Source organism: Nilaparvata lugens, chromosome 5, assembly GCF_014356525.2.
Source record: "Nilaparvata lugens isolate BPH chromosome 5, ASM1435652v1, whole genome shotgun sequence".
Taxonomy (NCBI): Eukaryota; Metazoa; Arthropoda; class Insecta; order Hemiptera; family Delphacidae; genus Nilaparvata; species Nilaparvata lugens.
In genome coordinates this window covers 58,573,899-58,592,923 of record NC_052508.1, presented here as the reverse complement: position 1 = coordinate 58,592,923, position 19,025 = coordinate 58,573,899, and the positions used below count along the sequence as shown (strand labels likewise).

The 19,025-nt window shown below is 35.1% G+C and overlaps 1 protein-coding gene across 2 annotated transcripts in view; it reads left to right on the top strand.

Annotated features, from left to right (window-relative positions):
* Window positions 1-5,942: 5,942 nt before the first annotated feature.
* Window positions 5,943-19,025, top strand: part of LOC111044263 (zinc finger protein 236) — a 30,024-nt gene continuing 16,941 nt past the window's right edge. Inside the window, exons 1-6 of one of the 2 annotated variants that reach the window (XM_039428895.1) lie at window positions 5,943-6,175; window positions 6,398-6,561; window positions 8,919-9,065; window positions 9,750-9,908; window positions 11,448-11,691; window positions 13,620-13,826. In XM_039428895.1, the coding sequence (XP_039284829.1) occupies window positions 6,412-6,561; window positions 8,919-9,065; window positions 9,750-9,908; window positions 11,448-11,691; window positions 13,620-13,826 (907 nt within the window). In that variant the 5' untranslated portion in view covers window positions 5,943-6,175; window positions 6,398-6,411. Of the gene's footprint in view, window positions 6,176-6,397; window positions 6,562-6,972; window positions 7,132-8,918; window positions 9,066-9,749; window positions 9,909-11,447; window positions 11,692-13,619; window positions 13,827-19,025 lie in introns of those variants that run through there. The other variant, XM_039428897.1, reaches the window with a different exon arrangement.

The window sequence follows — 19,025 nt, the reverse complement described above, 5'->3', positions numbered from 1 at the left end:
GACACTTTTTTCATCTTCATATTTTCATGATGATACTCACATAAGCTTTTTGCTCGATCATGGCTAATGGGATGAAATGCCTCTGGTTGGGATTCGAATTCACGACCAGGTGGAGCATGCGGTGGACTGTTTTATAACTGTTGCTTCTAAAACTGTTATTTCCAAATAGTCACATCGTGTGCATTGGGCCTAGAAAAACTCAACTTAGAATTTGGGCTATATAAAACGACCTGATTAGATAATAACATGAAATTGTTATATTTATGGTCTTATATAGAATGTAATTTTTTCATATCTGTTTCCCGTTCAGCTATTGCGGGTTTGGGGGTCTGAATAATGCCTCTCCATCTTCCTCGTTCTTTCCAAGAATATAATAGTATGGTTTTATATAAAATGACCTGTAAGAAACGCACAACGAGATGGCTCCTGATCCCTGGTCTTCATTGTTTCAAATAGCAGCCAGCAGGAGCCATCTCATTGTGCGGTATCTGTTACTGTATCATTGGCTCCAACGATGTGGTACGTGAACAATATGGTTTTTGGCCATAAACATCGATGGATTGGGATCCATTACTGCTAATATAATTAGCCTAACTATGGTCAAGACTTTTTATAGTAGAATGGGTAAGTTTAATGTTTTTTAAAATGGGCTTACAGTGATGAAGCTTTTTGATCAAATGGTAATTCGGCCAGAAAAACCTAATATTCAATAAGGTAATAATATAATATAATTATCTATCTAGTCTGAAAACTGATATCCAGAAAATATATTATTATAGGCTACAGTATGAAAAATATTATTTGGGAGAAATAAGCCAAATAGGCTTATATCAAACGATCAGACAGTAGTATAATATAAACTAGGTACGGTACATCGATGGCTATGAATTCATGGTGAGAAACTATCGAGTGGGAGATAAAAATACCTACGAGCCACGAAAAACTGAAATCAAAGAAATTACTACATTTTTACTTTCCTTGCTCTACCTACTAGTCCTACTACCACAGGTAAGGAAACTATAATATTGCTTTCCAAAAAATCTGGTATGGCGCACTCACACAACTTTCCATCACCTGACGCTAGTGTCACGCGCATCTCAATTAGGCTACTATTCAAAGATCCAAGCCAGCTGGTGAGAGGACAATAACGCTGGAGACACACGAAGTCTGCTATCTCTTCATAGTGAATGATTCAATAGAATCAACAGTTCGCAATTGAAATAATAACATTTTCTCGAATTTCGAGCTTATTTTAAATTTTAGGTGAAAACGTTACTGAACATTAATTGTAGAGATGCTTAATCTTTTCCACTTGGATTTTTTTTTCAAATTGTATCTGAAGCCTGATAATTCGGAATCTTAAATCAAACTTTGCATAGATGGGGCGGAGCTCCTGGAATTTTTACAGATATGGGACTTTTGGCAGTCCCCACGTAGTATAGGCATAGACATAGTTATCAATGACTATTTTAGGGATAAATTTGATCAAAATCGTTGGAGCCGTTTTCGAGAAAATCGCGAAAAACCCTGTTTTTTGACATTTTAGCCGCCATCTTGAATTGCATTAGATCGAAATTGTTTATGTCGGATCCTCTTATTTTAAGGACCTTAAGTTCCAAATTTCAAGTCATTCTGAGATAATTGGGAGATGAGATATCGTGTACACAGACGCACATACACTCATATACACACACACACACACACACACATACACACACCATATATATATATATATATATATATATATATATATATATATATATATATATATATATACAGACCAATACCCAAGAACCACTTTTTTGGACTCAGGGGACCTTGAAACATTTAGAAATTGGGGTATCTTAATTTTTTCGGAAAGCAATACTTTCCTAACCTATGGTAATAGGGCAAGGAAAGTAAAAAGATGATAGATTTTCTAATGATTCTAGTCATTCAAGTGAGAGTACGGTAATCATATTTTTCTTTCCCGTATTTCTTTAAGTGAAACTGTTGATACTGTGAAATCGTTCCTAGCTGATAAGAAAATTGAAGTGTCTCAGTGTATTGAACTTGACACTAAATTCAATTCATATAAATCGTTTAAAATTGAGGTGCCTTCCAAATCTTTTGAAAAGCTATTAAATTCTGAATTTTGGCCTTCGGGAGCTCTTGTGCGCCGATTCATACCCTACAGAAACCGTGTTAATTCCCTTGTTTTTTTTTTTTGGGGAAATCAAGCCTCAACCACTACTCAGGCTTATAAATGATAATAGGTACTCAAAAGAATACAAAACTAATTGTGGGTCACTGGAATGCCCAGAGCGTGAGAAACAAACAAGGCTTACTTTCATTGTTTGTAGAAAATGAAAAACTTGACATTTTATGTATGAATGAACATTTTTTGACTTCTTTTGAAATTGATTTTTATATGAAGATATCAGACCTAGTTCTTGCTTCAATTTTTTGTAGATGTGTGACGAGATGTGGGGGATGTGCCCTCTATGTTCGAATTGACCTTGACTTCAATGTTATTGATGTAACCCCTTTTTGTTGCGAACTTGACCTTGAAGTGGTTGCCATTTCAGTGCCTAAATTACGTGTTATTATTGTGTCTTTGTATCACTCACCTAGTGGGAATTTTGTGCTTTTTTGTGAACTTTTTGAACGGCTATTGATATCTTTAACCAAGAAATATGATTCTGAAATTCTGATTGCTGGTGATTTCAATGTTGATTTTATCAGTGATGCTCCAAAAACTCGATCTGTTATTGAATTGCTAAAATGTTATGGAATGTATATCACCTGCACTGAGCCTACAAGAGGAAGAGCTTGCCTTGACAACGTTGCAGTTAGCCTTCAGTCTGAATTTTGCAGCACAAATGTGATAGAGTTGCATGGGGATGACCACTGCTTTGAGGACTGCTTGCATCCTCCCGAAAGCGGCTGAGGCACGTGTCGCGCCCTCTTCTACCTGGCATGCTGATTACATTTTTCGAACGAGACCTGTGCATGAATCGGCCCTTGAAAATTTCAGAGGTGTCTTGTCCAGTACATCCTGGAATGATATTTTCCTCTCCTCAGGTGGTACTGAGTTGTTTGCAGCTTTTTTCAATATTTTCGTGACAGATTCGATTTCTTTCTTCCTGAGATTGTCAGGCCTCACCGCCCCCAGGCACTAAGGAGGAGACCTAGACATCTGGATGGCCACAGGGAGTGGTATACTGATGATCTGGCAAGACTTAAGGGACTCATGATCGCCCTCAAGAACCGATGTGAGGATGGTGATGCTGACAGCTCTGCTAGATATAGAAACTTCAAACAATTCTACAAGAGGAGGATCGAGCTGGCTAAGAGGTTTGCAACTGAGTGACAGATTGAGGATGCACCTAACCAATGCAAAGCTGCCTGGGATGTGATAAATACAAACAGATCCATGCCATGGAAAAAGATCGACTTTGCAAGCCCGGATGATTTTAGTGGCTTCTTTGTGGGTTCGGTTCAGGATATAGTGGATTCCCTGCCAGATGCTGCCATTGATCCAATTGATCTGTTGGAAGGAAGAATCCAGCCGGGACTGGAGCATCTCTCCTTCTTTCGCCCCACCACACCAGCTGCCTTGAGGAAGATCATACGCTCTTTCAAACCCTCAAAGCGTCCAGATATGTTTAGCATGTCTGTGAGCATGCTTCGAGAGGTTGTTGATGCCATTGCAGTTCCTCTCTCTGCATCTGTCAATGAGTGCTTGAGGTCTGGAAATTTTCCTGATTTCTTGAAAACATCAAGAACTGTCCCAGTCTTCAAGAAGGGTGATCGTGAGAACCTTTGTAGCTTCAGGCCAATCTCCATAACTCCTGTCTTTGGCAAGGTGATTGAGGCGTGATAAAGCCCTCAGCTGGAGGCTTTTTTGAGGAGAATGGCCTGTTCTCCAACATGCAGTTTAGTTTCCAAGTTGGGAGATCAACAGTGGATGCAGTCGACCATGTGGCTGAGCAGATTGATGCTGCCTTTGAGGATGGTGAGTCTCTTGCTCTTGCTCTTTGTGATCTGAGCCAAGCCTTTGCCTGCGTGGACCATGGCATTCTTCTTAGAAAGCTGAGCTTTTATGGTTTTGGAGACTCTGCCTTCTCCATCTCGGGCTCTTGCCTTTCAGAAAGGACTCAGCTTGTCTCCCTTCAGTGGTGCGGACTCCTGGACACTTCCGGTAACTTTTGGTGTTCCTCAGGGATCGGTGCTGGGGCCCACTTTGTTCCTTGTCATGATAAATGACTTCGACGACCACGGTTCCTCTCTGATGTTCGCGGATGATGCATCTCTACTGTCATCGGGTGCTGAGCTTGATTGGGTTTTAGAGGCATCTGTGGAGCATCTTCGATCTGCCACTTCATGGTTCCTGGCTAATCGATTCCAGCTGAATGAGGACAAGACCCAAAGGATCATCTGCAGCTTGTCACGTGAGCCGCGTGACCCTCAGAATCCAGTGAAGCTGCTGGGTTTTGTCTTGGACAGCAAACTCAGCTGGAACAGTCATATACAGCAAGTAACCAGTCGGCTCTCCCGCATTTGCTTTCTGCTGCTCAAGATGAGGGGCCTGGTGACTGAGAAGTACCTGATAATGATGTATCAAGCGCTCTTCCATTGCCACATTACCTATGGCTTGCTTCTGTGGGGTCATTCAGCGGGGGCTGCTGATGTGCTGAGACTGCAAAAGAGGGCTATAAGAATTATAACAGGCAGCGATCATCTTGCCCACTGCAAGCCCATCTTTGCTCGCCTTGGTGTACTGACTGTCTTCAGTGTTACATTGTTACATCATCCTGTGCTTGGTGTATGTCAAGAAGATACAGCATACTCTAGTTGCCCGTAGTGACATCCACCGCCACAACACCAGGCGCAGTGAGCTGTTGGATATCCCCAGGAGACGCCTCCACCGATCACAGGCCAGTTACAGGATTTCAGCCCTGAAATTCTACAACAAGCTGCCTAATAGTGTGAAGCAATTGGATGAGGCCGCCTTCAGGAGAACCGTCCGGAAGCTGCTGTGTGCAAAGGCATACTACAGTGTGAACGAATTTATGGGTGATGATTTGAATTTTTATTGAGAGCGTGAGCGCTGGATCACAGCCATCTGAACAGTTACAGTTTTTTTTTTCATGTGTTTGTACGTGTTTTGATTTTTTGACGCCATCTATCCCGCAATTGTGGGTAATGGATGAAGCTGAAGCTGAAGGTATTAAAAATTGAGGTACGGTACCTCATTTTCAAGTTTTTACACGTTCTAATAAGGTTGTTGGTGTGTGTGTGTGTCTGTTAACATGATTACTCCTTTTCTAATAAACGGATTAACTTGAAATTTTCAATTCTCGTACCATGAAGATATATAAATGCGATAAAATTATATTATTATATGGCGAATGATGATTAAAAAGCAATGTTTTTACGGTTTTTTTAAACTGCTCTAAGATTTTTTTCAAATCTATACCCTGAATAGCTGTTTATAAGCCCTATATCAACTGACTAACATTTCTGTAAAAGCTACATTCTCGATAAAAATGGATTTTGTTAAATGTCTATCACGATTATCTCAAAAATGGCTCAACCGATTTTTTCTAAATTGATGCCCTGAATATACTAGGCTCCATTCAAATTCTTTTTTATTGCTGTAAGATTTTTTCAAAATGCATAACAAAGTCAAAACATAAGTTATAATAATCATAAGATCACATATTATTATCTAACAGTTCATTTTAATGACACAGTTCATTTTTACATTAATTGGCATGAGTCTTCTTCTGTATATTTTCTGCATGCAGGTTTAACTTCGAGGAAATTATTTATTGGTAAACTTTTAAAACGTAGCATTGACATACAAAAAGTGGTGAATGTAGATAATATACAACGTTTAGAAGCAGCCCATTACTAAGGTCTGTTATTCGAGTACTGGCAAGTGGCAACAATGCTTCTTGATCAGAAAACCAAAATGGTGTCGATTCTGTTTGTAATAGGCCTAATTTTGTAGGTTTTCAACCGGCTTTTTGCTCTTTTAATTAAGTTTATTAGTTATTGCGTTGATTTATTCATTTGAAACTGAAATATTTTATGAAAATGTGTGTGGTGTTTAAAGAATTCATTCTTCGTAGTTTCTCTAGCCCCTATACCGTACTTAACACTTTAGCCCCTATGATGAATTAGAAAAGTAAGTTTCTTTAACAATTATAAAATAGGCTTATTTTTTTCTTTATTCAAACATACGTTAGTTTAACACAAACTAAAGATAAATATAAACATAAATATTTTAAAACATAAGTTTTATTGTTTTAAACTGTTGAAGTTTAAATCTAGCTACATAAAAAAATTACAGCCTAGTTTGCCTACTTGAGATTGAAGTAACAATTTGTAATGGTTTGTTTCATTCAAGGCATTTCATCAATAATGAAGGTCTTCAGCAGTACCAAAGACAACCAAATGGTTGTTACAAATGTGAAAGAGCAAGTGACAAATTCTATAATTACCAATCGTCAGAATGGGCAGGTGATGTTATTAAATACATCTGCAATACAGACTTCAATATCTTCTCAAATGGTAAGAAGCATTTAAAAGTGTTTATTAACTTTTTACTCACTTTATTTTACTATTATATATACCTGTGGTTTGCAAAGAAATCAGTAAAACAAGATTAAATGGATTGAATTTCAGGTAGCTGAATACTAAAACCGTTTTTCAGTTGGGCGCTTTCAAGAGTTACAAAAAATAGATATTTAAGAATTGGAATAATTCTAATTTAAAATAAGATTGACAAATTTATTAAATTAGCCTACGTAAAAAAATATTTTGACAAAATACATATGTACCGTACCTAAATCGTTTATTGATGATGAAAATTATTGGTATAAAAATTACGACTGTAGAGGCTAGCGATAACAATAATCAGACAGACAAGATAAGATAGCCACGGGTTGAAGCTTCAATCTGTCTTTCCCCCGTTTTTAATATTGAAAGTTCAGTAGTTGTGAATCTGAAACGCGAAAGGAAGGAGCATGCTGCTCGTCGCCGCAACATCACCCGCAATCGCAATATAAATTCTCCGAATATGAAGTACCCTGCGCAGGTAGTACATTCAATAGGCAGTCTATACATTCTTACCAAAAAACGGTGAGTCGCTTTATCTTTATTATTTCGCTTAAATTAAGCAGTCCATTTATACTATAACCGCCTCTCCATTTGGCCGCTCCGCAGCTGGATCGTGGTCGAACAAAGCCACATTTAATAATTATTTTCTCAAAAAAAGCATCTCTATTCTGATTAGATTTAATTTCTGTTAGGGCAAAATTAATAAAATTCAATATATCTTGTCTATCTGATACATGTTACTGCTATGCTAATATTCATGTTAGAATTGGTGTAACTGCATAGATAAGGATATCTACGTTATAGTAGTAAACGTCCTTGAAAATGTCTAATTAAGAAGAATCGCAAACAAACATGTTTTCTGAAGAAAAAAGATTACGCATATTGGAAGCTAAGAAAAATCAATTATTTCAAAGAGTGCAACAAACGTATGAAGCTAGCAAAAATCTTTCAATTGCCGCAGATAAAAATGTATTCCTAGTTGAGATAGGTACCCTTCTATTAAAGAAGCTAGAGATGAGTTTGGAACTTTGATTGATGATATTAATCAATTATAACTGAAATTGATAACAATTATCAACCCAATTTCCAAGCTATTGATTCTTTTCAAGATTTGTTCCGCCATTATCAGAGTGGAGAAATCTCATTTATCGCGCATGAGAAAAAGGAAACTAAAAATAAATCTGCTATTGGAATCAAACCTAAAATTAAATAAGCAATTTTAGAACTTCCTGGATTTTCAGGAGAAATTTTAGAATGGCCCACATTCTATGAAATTTTCAGAATAAATATTCACGAAAATGCTCTAACATCTGGAATATTGCCAACCGCTGAACATTATCCTATTCTGTGGAAAACTGACTGAAGAAACTTTTCTGAAGAAAACTGAAGAATCAAGACAAAAGAAACTTTGCTTCTTATTATTTAGATAAGATAATTGATTTTAAACCTATTAAAATTCATTCATCCAATGGATTAAAAGGTTTTTACAAAATTCGTAGCATCACAGAGGATGCTATTAAAGTGCTTTGATTTAGCTGATTTGATAATTTTTCAACTAGCTCTCTCAAAACTAGATCCAGCAACTGTACATTCTTTCGAAATGGATTCTAGAAAAAACGCAATTCCAACTTATGATAAACTGTTGAATTTTATCAGAGAAAACGAAGAAATTCTGTCTCGCAACCCAAAAAATTACACTCCAGAAAGCTCCATGAAAGACAAAACTAGAATCAATAATAAACATTCACATTCTTTCTCGATTAAGAAAAACAATAATTTTATCAACCGCCTAAATGTGTGATGTGCAGTGAATTACATCAATTGTATTCATGTCCAGTTTATAAGAGCTTGCCTACAGCTAATAGATTCTCGACAGTGAAGAAAAATAATTTGTGTGATAACTGTTTATCTTCCTAGCATACAGCAAAGAATTGTAAGAGCACAAAATCATGTATATTTTGTAGAAAACATCATCACTTTAGTTTACATCGTGATAATAAATTAGAATTGACAAAGGAATCAGACGAAAAGAGATGTAGTACATTTGATTAATCATCATAATCGCCTCAATTGCTTTCGCATTGTTCAGTAAAATCGCCTGTTAGCTCATTATACATTATGCGCTCCTCCAACGACTGTGAGATTTCTTCCCTTCTGGAGTCCTGATTTATAGTCATGTTTACTGCCTACAATTACGGGGCTACAAAGAAAGTATCAATACCTTATTTCAAAACATCATTCCGAGATGCTGAGTTTATCGATTAATATGCGAGAAATTAATCATGAGCATCTTTCAAAATTATTTTCAGAATCAAAGCATACTGATCAGTACGTCACCACCACAAATGGCGAACATGTCAAGCTCAGGAAAAAATGACATTCTTGTTTCAAACGTTCACCTAGTTTCAGCTCTCCAGTCTCCAATCATCTGGCCCGGGGATGCTTCCATAAAAAAGGTGAGCCAAGCTCTATCCAATAACTCATTGATATTTATAAACTCAACTATCCTTATTTTATAGGGTTATGTCCACATAACCTACAAACTTGTGCGTGGACAATAGCGGGAAATGCTATGCAGAGGCAATGATAATGATAATCAGTCAGAGAATTGAGAGTGCTTCATTTGATGAAAATTATAAGTTGTTAAAATCTGTTCACTTATATGGGCTACTTTATTCAAATTAATAAAAACTATAAAACTTGTAGTACCCTATTATTTTAAAGTTTTTATAAAAAGGTACTACAAGTTTTATATTGTTTTTATTAATTATAAGTTGTACAGCTTTTTTGGCTGAGGATGATCCCCACATAATCCATAGTATTGTGTGCAGTCATGGAAGGAATGATAAAGGAAAGATGTGGTCCTAGAGTCTCAGATGGTATCCAAACCATCGGGAAGTGATTTTGAAGCACATAATAAATTTAATGTTTGTTAGCGGATCCGACTAATTTAATCAGCTAAAACTGGACGAATTTTGAGTTATTTCTAATTAGTGCTACTTTCTATAGAAATAGCTTTGCATTAAATAGTTTTAATTAGTGCTATTTCTTCAGCAAGACTTGTCTATATAGAATTAATATTTGAATTAATGTTGCGCACTTTTCACAAACTCAACTGTACACCATTATTTGTATAATAGGCTACTGACAAGACAGGAAAAGACAATGAACGTGTAACCAGAGCCAATCCTACAAGCATAATTGCCAACGATGCCACCGCGACTGCGGCCCCTACCTTCCTCACAATCATGGCTCCTCAAAGCAACTCTGTTTTCAACGCCTCGCAACCTGCTCCTCAGGTGAGCTAGTAGTGCAGGTGAGGTGGTTTCATTTTCTAATCAAAACTTCTCGCTCTAAATAATTCATGCTCTATTCATTTACATTTTTAATTTTTCAAGATTCAGTTAATCACTGGAATTTGAACTGAAACTCTATAAAAATTTTATTTCGAGTATAATGCTCATATGTGTTGTGCATGACATTCTATAGCATAAATGCTAGAAATAATATTATTGTTCAGGAGTTGAGGTAATGAGAAATGTATGAATCTTGTAAGTGAGTTAGGAACCATCGGAGAATTGTATCTAATTTGGAGCTGACCAGAACGTGGTAATCTGTCCAGCAAGTGCTCGTCATTCATATTTTCGTAGTGAACTGGTGCAGTGTCGGACTTTGAGCAAATTGAAGCCATAGATTTGAAAGCTATTAATATCATCAAATTGTTTTGAATTCAATATGATCCAAACCACAGTTTCAATGGAAATATCTTCATCAGATAATTTTTAAACTCTTATTTCAGCATTACAACTATGTAGATTGTTTTTAGTTATTGTTATACTGCAATTTCTTATATTTCCAGTTACAGCAAGAGATCTCAATAATTTCTAGGCTCAAACATATTGTTGTTTCTATGATATTCTTATTCTCAATGCATTTTAACAATGCATTTTTGTTATATTAATTGTTATTACCAAAATCAATACATGCTACAATATGTTAATTACTCATTTGCCAAGGCAAATTTATAGTTGTATTTCAAGCATTGGTAATGATGAGGGGATCAATGATAATACAGAGTGTTTCAGAGAAACGGGAAATTTTGAAAGTTGAATAATTCCAAGTAAACCAACTCTTTAAATAACGTTTTTCATATCATACAATAGTAAAAATAATGCCATTTTAGAATAAATAATACCGTAACATTTATTTTTTGAAGATGACATCTTGCAGGTATGTTCCTTCTCTACGCAAACATTCCTGTAGTCTCTTCATCACATTGTCCATGGTTTGACGTAACATTTCAACTGGAATTTGAAATCGCTTCTCGAATCTTGGATTTCAATTCTGCAACAACGGAAGAATTGAAAGCCAAGATTCGAGAAGCAACAACGGAAGAATTGAAAGCCAAGATTCGAGAAGCAACAACGGAAGAATTGAAAGCCAAGATTCGAGAAGCGATTTCAAATTCCAGTTGTAATGTTACGTCAAACCATGGACAATGTGATGAAGAGACTACAGGAATGTTTGCGTAGAAAAGGAACATACCTGCAAGATGTCATCTTCAAAAAATTAATGTTACCGTACTATTTATTCTAAAATGGCATCATTTTTACTATTGAATGATATGAAAAACTTTTTTTAAAGATTTGTTTTTCTTGAAATTTTTCAAGTTTCAAAATCTCCCGTTTTTCTGAAACACCCTGTACAAACGTTTTCATTTACGATGATTTCATGAATGGAGAGAAGAGATGAAGGTTATGTACTATGTGCCACATTTTCAATGTTTTTCTGTCCAAAACAAAATTCTTTTTCTTATTATAGTCTATTATATGTTGCAGTTTATAATGTTAGGTGAACTGGCTCCAAACCAAATATTATTGTCAAGCCCTGGCGTTGGCGTTGATGAGAATGCAGAGATAATCCAGTGCAAGCAGTTGAACAACAGTGAACCAATAAAAATGGAACCAAAGGTGGCAACCAATGTGCTCGTTATTAATGAGGCGAGGGCCAATGCTAAAGCCAATGCCAATGCATGTGGCCAAGTGAAGCAGTCAAAGCTAGTCAATGCTCTTCCTGCCACTGGTCAGTATTATTATTATTATTATTATTTCATTCCTCAATCTGATAAGATCTTTAAGATCTTCTTAAACCTGTACCAGGGTGATATTTGTAGCGGTTTTGAAAATATCATCAACTCATTTATTTCATTAAATCGATTATAGTCTGAAAACACAAATTGAAATAGTCAACCACTTTTATTATATAATACAATATAAACAAAACCGTTATTCTTTATTAATTCATACAACAAGTACATCATCAAAAATGATAGAGAGAAAAAAGTAACCTTGTGCTATTCCTCTCCCAAATTTAGATAAGGTTACATGGTCTTGTGGCTTCACCAGCCACATCTTCAGCTGTTTGTGGCTGGTAAAGCCACGAAACCAGGTTCTGTTTATATTATAGTATTATATAATAATAAAAGTAGTACAATTTCAATTTGTGTTTTCATTATGGAAAAGTACCACAACATCACACACAACACAACTGTAATGTCAATTCCAGTCTATCAACTTATCTCTTGAATCACTGCAAATAGGCTGCATTTCCTACTCACAAATTTGTTTTATTATTCTGAGTAGTCTGTGTTGATTTCTTACAATATTGGATTGAATATAAATATTCTCTAGTAATGTTCAATATTTAATTTACACTAAAAACGCAATGATTTCTTCTCCTTAGTATTATGCTGTAAAGAATAAACTTTGCAAACTAGTAGTTAAAAGTTGTTTTTATGATGAACAAAGTGACTTATCAAAGTTTATTCCAGTAATATAAATGCATATATCAATTTCCAAAGTTCACGAAATATAATTTAACTGATTAATCATGAATAATCAATTTCGTAATTTTCACTTTCCAAGTAGGCTATATCTTGATTGTGGCTAAGTAAATCTTAATTCCTGGATCTTTCCATATATGGATCAATCATATATATGTTCTCCAAGAATCTTGACTTGCTCATGAATTTTATTCTTTGTGGATTGCTGATTTCAATTCATTTTATTTTATTTATTTATCTATATTTTTCACAAAGAAGCACTGATTGAGAGAGAAAAACTAAGGATACTCCTTGTACTATTTCTCTCCTTAGTTTTTCTCTCCCAAATTTAGATAACATTTTAAAAGTCCGAAATAGGGTTATGATTTCACTTTACTAAAATTTAGTCCATTTTCACTCAAAAACAACGAAATCTAAGATTTTTGAATTTTGACGGTTAAAAACAGAATAAAAATTGCCTCGATAAACCTTTATCCTTCAATTTAATCAATTTTGACGTGACAACGTCTTATAAATTGGTTTGCCGGGTGACACTTCAAGAAACTGCGTTACGTTCCCACGTTATGCGCTCACAATGAGAGCGAGTGAGAGCGTTCGTTTCGGTTCACGGTCGTCTGGAAAGAGCACGAATAGGAGCAGTGGCGAGCAAAGCAGCAGCCCGAAGGCATTCACCTGGAGAGAGAGTGAAACGGAGCAGTCAACCTGCGCAGGCGCCGCAAGCAATCTCCTGCGACTGCGCCTGCTTAGGTGAATAAGGTTGTGGAATGTTGTGAATGTGAATATGTTGTAGTAATCACAATAATGCATAATCACAATATAATCATGCATAAGTGAATAGGTTATGTTGTAGTAATCACAATGTTGTGGTTCAGTGCGAGATTCTTTGTATAAATTAATGTTTTCAATATAATTCTTTGTATAAATAAATGTTTTAAATTGTTACTATTATTTCATCCTTCTTCCTACTATACGAATGAATATTCACATTAAAATTATTTTACCACTCAAAGTCGTTGTCACGTAAAACTTTCGCCCGTATACCGACTTTACAGGCAACCATGCAATTTTTTAGGTAGTTTTTGATTGTAATACAAATATCTAGTTCCAAGACTGGATGAGAGATAGCAATAATTTGATAGAAAAGTTTCAGTTTTAAATTTATTTTCAGATGTGGGTGCGCATGTTGGAGTATCAGAAGGACGGACAACTTCAAAAAAGCGTAGTAGAAAAGTGAACGGCGTAACACAAACGACGTCAGATATCCAAACTCATTCATCCACAAACAGCCAATCAACTGTCTCCATTTCTAAGCTAATACCTCCTACTGATTTGCAAACTCAAGCTGCAACTTTGCCACCTAACAACCAGACTACAGGTATGTTTTAGTGACTTTATTTCTAATGTCATAGAATTAAGATTACTATTTGATATTATTAGCAACAAAGGAGATCAAAGTTATTCAATTGAGATTTTACATCTCAGCTTCAGATTTATGAAATTGAAAACATTCTATACATTATAGATGATAATATACATGAACTGAAATACATGATAAAATGAATGTAATCCTTGATAAAGGAGTGTTTTAGGTTTAGTGCGTCGAGTGTACAGCTTCCAGCCAATTAACTGCACATATCCACACAGCGCGGATCCTGTGTGTCGAATCTGCTAATAGATACCACCCTCACAGAAGAAAGACTTGGCTGATAATTTGACCAATTAAGACAAGGTTATTTGCTAGTCGTTCCGCTGAACAGACTATAGCCGGTTTTTGTGGTGATTGAAACTAGTTTCAGAGACTAACCAGAACTGTTTTCATTGCACTATAAATCTTACACTATAAAAAACTATGAAACCTATTGATTTATTCATTCATCAATACAGAATCACTTACAATGATATTGGAAGAGCAAAAACAGGCGAACCCTTTAGTATTCCTCTTCCAAATTTAGATTATGAGTTCAAAATAAGGCTAAGCTACTTTTTACTTTCAACTTCAAATCACAATTTTCCGTCCAAAAGTATTTCCATTCGAAATTTAGAATTTGGAACGATTAAAAATAAACAATACAAATGAAATACCACAACACCAACATATTGAATTAACTGAGAAATTCATAATATACTCGTTGATGACCTAAGTAGTTCTGAGATTATGAAAGCAGTGAAGATTATAAAGTAGCCTGTAATATAGCCAGTTGAAATCTGAAGATAGAACCTAGTTTACAGCGGTGCCAGCTTGTTGGGTAGGACATAGATATGTGTAAGAAGCTGGTTGCTCTACATTCACGCTTCTTCTTTCTAATCATATGAACCATATGACTTGTTAATAATTTACTAATGTTGTTTATCAAACTATCATTGAATGTTCATATTTGTACAGTTTAAGTTATTGAGATTATTTATATTATAATTGACATTAAAAATCGATTTTCTAAAGTAAATGAAAATCTTTCGTCAATTATTCATTAATGTGCGAAGTAAGATCATTATAAATCGATTTTTTTGTTCAACATGCCGAAAAAAGGTAAGAGTGAATTTTCAATTGATATTGATAGGAAATTTGTTTTGGAAAAATTCTCGGGGAAAATTGGACAAAATGCAAAATTCTGGCTGGAAGATTTTGAGAAAGAATGTATCCGTTACAATATCCACAACGATGAAGAAAAAATAACATGTTTAAGACTATTTTTAGAAGGGAGTTCTGAAGATTGGTATACTTCCAACAAATATAAATTAGGATTGAAAAATTGGAATTTGTAGTCAAAAACATTGGCTAAGCTCTAGCCGGCCTGCTCCCCCTGCTATCTCAGTTATTATTGAAGATATCGACTCAATTTTTTTTTTAAATGAAAGAGGAAGACAAAATAAAGCGCGCTAGCATATTTTTATACCATTTGATTTAATTTTAATATTAGAAATAGCTGTTTCAAAACTAACCTTATTCTATAGAATGGACGATTCTAAATTATAATGATTTGTATCAACTATTATTAAAGATATTATGGGACTAAATTTTTTTAATGAAAGAAGAAGAAAAAATATGTGTCGGTAACTGAATAACAATTCTAATCAATGAAATTTAATGTTATTAATATTAACAGCAAATTTTGAATTTTGTCCAACCTATAATACTATCATGTTTTTACTAGCACCATAGAGTTGTAGAGTTATAGAGTTGCTGCTCTATTCTCTACAGGTCACAAATTTGAAGCATGCTAAATAGAGTTGTCATCGGTTTTTGAAATTGCTCGATAAGAAAGATTCCGATTTCAACTTGTTCGATTAATGATTCAAGAGTTCAATATTTATTTTATTGTTTTTTTATTGTTATTGTTTTACAAACTTCAATTTGATATATTTAAATTATAATTTGTTCTACATTTTTTCCCATTATTGGAATACTTAATACATAATCGGGGAGTCCGATCTCACTAGGCATCAAACCTGCATCCTTGTAGAAACCAATCTGAAAAAACAAACCAATTCAAACTTTTTTTTGAAAAAATTAGAAACCCCAATGGGTACTAAATTTTAAAGTCTCATTTAGGTATTAATAATTAAAGTTTATTTATTTATTCAATCATTCAGAATTATACAACTTACAGAAAAGTACCACAGGCTAACATATGCTTAAAACGGTTCCAGTTATAATTTTCACTACCTATCTTCAATTTTTTCAAAAAAAAAAATCCAATTTTGGGAAAAAAATAATTTTGAATTAGAACTCAAATGTATCAAATTTGAATAAAAATTCTAATTCCATCAAAGAGCTAACCATTACTGCTGACCACATTTTCTTCTGTATTTAATGCTATTGATGAAGTTGATAGGAAATCTGGAAAATATAAAAAATGTGCCAGTTGTTTGCCTGAAAAATGTTGAGAATATTTTTAAATGGAGCTAACCATAATTACTGCTGACCACATTTTCTCCTGTATCTAACGATATTGATGAAACCCTACCTACCAAAGTTTGATGTGACTATCAAACCTTAAGTGATGAAGACTGAGCAAGTCTGATGGTTGCTCAGTCTTTATCTGGTAAGGCTTTGTTATATTAGGTTGGAAAATGCTTGGTTAGAGGGGAGCTCAATGGTTGGGCTGGACTGCATTTGTTAGTTCGAGTTAGGCTTTGTTGGGTTGGGGATAATAAAAAACTCAGGTTACAAAGGTTTGGGTTGAAAAAGGTTAGGTTAGGGGAGGTTAGGTTGGAAAGATTTTGCATAGAAAGGATTTGGTTAGGAGGCATTAGCTTAGAAACACTTAGGTTGAGAAAATCTTAGGTTAGGAGATACTTAGGCTAGGAAACTGTTGGGTTGGGAAAAATTAGGTTAGAAAAAGCTTTGGTTGGGGAAAGCTTCGATTGGGAAATGCTTAGGTTAAAAAAAGCACAAGTTAGGGAAAGCTTAGGTTGGGGAAAAATTGGTGAGGAAAAGCTAAGGTTGGAAAAATCTAAGGTTAGGGAAAGCCTATGTTAGGAAAAGATAAGGTTAGGAGAAGCTAAGGTAAGGAAAAGCTTTGGTTGGGGAAAGCTTAGGTTAAGAAAACCTTGGGTGAGGAATAAGCTTAAGTTGGGAAAAGCTCTGGTTAGGAAAGCTTAGGTTAGGAGAAGCTAAAGTTGGGAGAATCTAAGGTTGAATGAAGCTTAGGTTAGGGAAAGCTTTGGTTAGTGAAAGCTTAGGTGAGGAAAAGCTTTAAGTTAGGAGAAACTTAGGTTAGGTTGGGTTAGGTTAGGTTAGGAAAAGCTTAGGTTAGGTTGGGTTAGGTTAGGTTAGGTTAGGAAAAGCTTAGGTAAGGTTAGGTAAGGTAAGGTTAGGAAAAGCTTAGGTTAGGTTAGGTTAGGTTAGGTTGGGTTAGGTTAGGAAAAGCTTAGGTTAGGTTAGGAAAAGCTTAGGTTAGGTTAGGTTAGGTTGGGTTAGGTTAGGTTAGGTTAGGTTAGGAAAAGCTTAGGTTAGGTTAGGAAAAGCTTAGGTTAGGTTAGGAAAAGCTTAGGTTAGGTTAGGTTGGGTTAGGTTAGGAAAAGCTTAGGTTAGGTTAGGTTGGGTTAGGTTAGGTTAGGTTAGGTAGGTTAGGTTAGGAAAAGCTTAGGTTAGGTTAGGTTGGGTTAGGTTAGGTTAGGAAAAGCTTAGGTTAGGTTAGGTGGGTTAGGTTAGGTTAGGAAAAGCTTAGGTTAGGTTAGGTTAGGAAAAGCTTAGGTTAGGTTAGGTTGGGTTAGGTTAGGTTAGGTTAGGTTAGGTTAGGAAAAGCTTAGGTTAGGTTAGGTTGGGAAAAGATTAGGTTAGGTTAGGTTAGGTTGGTTAGGTTAGGTTAGGAAAAGCTTAGGTTAGGAAAAGCTTAGGTTGAGAAAAGCATGGGTTAGGAAAAGCTTTGGTTGGGAAAAGTTAAAATTGGGGAAACCTCAGGTTAGGAGAAGCTTAGGTTAGGAGAATCTAAGGTTAGGTAAAGCTTAGGTTAGGAAAAGCTTTGGTTAGGGGAAGCTTTGGTTAGTGAAAGCTCAGGTTAGGAAAAGCTTAGGTTGGAAAAGCTTTGATTAGGGAAAGCTTTGGTTAGTGAAAGCTTAGGTTAGGAAAAGCTTTGAGTTAGGAGAAACTTAGGTTAGGAGAAGCTTGGGTTAGGAGAAAACTTAGGTTAGGAGAAGCAAAGGTTAGGATAAGCTTAGGTAAGGAAAAAGTCAAGTGTTAGGGAAAGCTTAGGTTAGAAGAAGCTAAGGTTAGGAGAAGCTAAGGTTAGGTAAAGCTTATGTTAGGAAAAGCTTTGGTTAGTTAAAGCTTAGGTTAGGAAAAGCTTAGGTTGGGAAAAACTCTAGTTAGGTGAAGCTAATTTTAGGAAAATCTCAGATTAGAAAAAGTTTAGTTTAGGAGAGATCTGTTCTTGGCCCAGGCTCAGTAAGCTTTGGTCATACTTGTTCAGGTTAGTAATTATTTGACTTGATTCAAGAGTTCTGTTGTGTATTTTTGAAAGAATAAGAACTCTCAGTAGAATTATTTCAATGATCTTTATTGATCACTTTATATTATTGTTAAGTCGAATACGATACAGAATAGAAAATACTAGAACAGGTGAACAGCGCCTTATGAATGTGTCTGTCTTTGTGTTTCAAATTCAATGCCTGTCTGATCTTTTTGAATGTTGTAGTGTAGAAATGTACAATGGATAATAATTTAGATTATAATGCAAATGTTTGTAATATTCATATCATATTCATGTAAAATAAATGTTGTTGGTAATAAATTGAATCAGTGTTTTCTTCATTTCTGTGCAATATTTTATGTTGACTACTCTGTTTAGGCGGTAGTTCAAATATATATATAACAAGTTCATTCAATTAAAATGTATCATTGTCATAAGAAAATGTGATTAAGAATAAAGGTTTGTACATTGTCCACCACTTCTTCAACTCCTAGTTCTTAACATTATAGTTCTTTCCATACTCAAAGAGTCTCCACTATTGAAAAATCTCTTTATCTTAACTCTTGAATCCTATCTCAATGTTCAATTGTTCTATTCAATCATCTTAATTACTATAAATATAAATGACTTGAACCTGACATAAATTGACCAGAACCTAATTG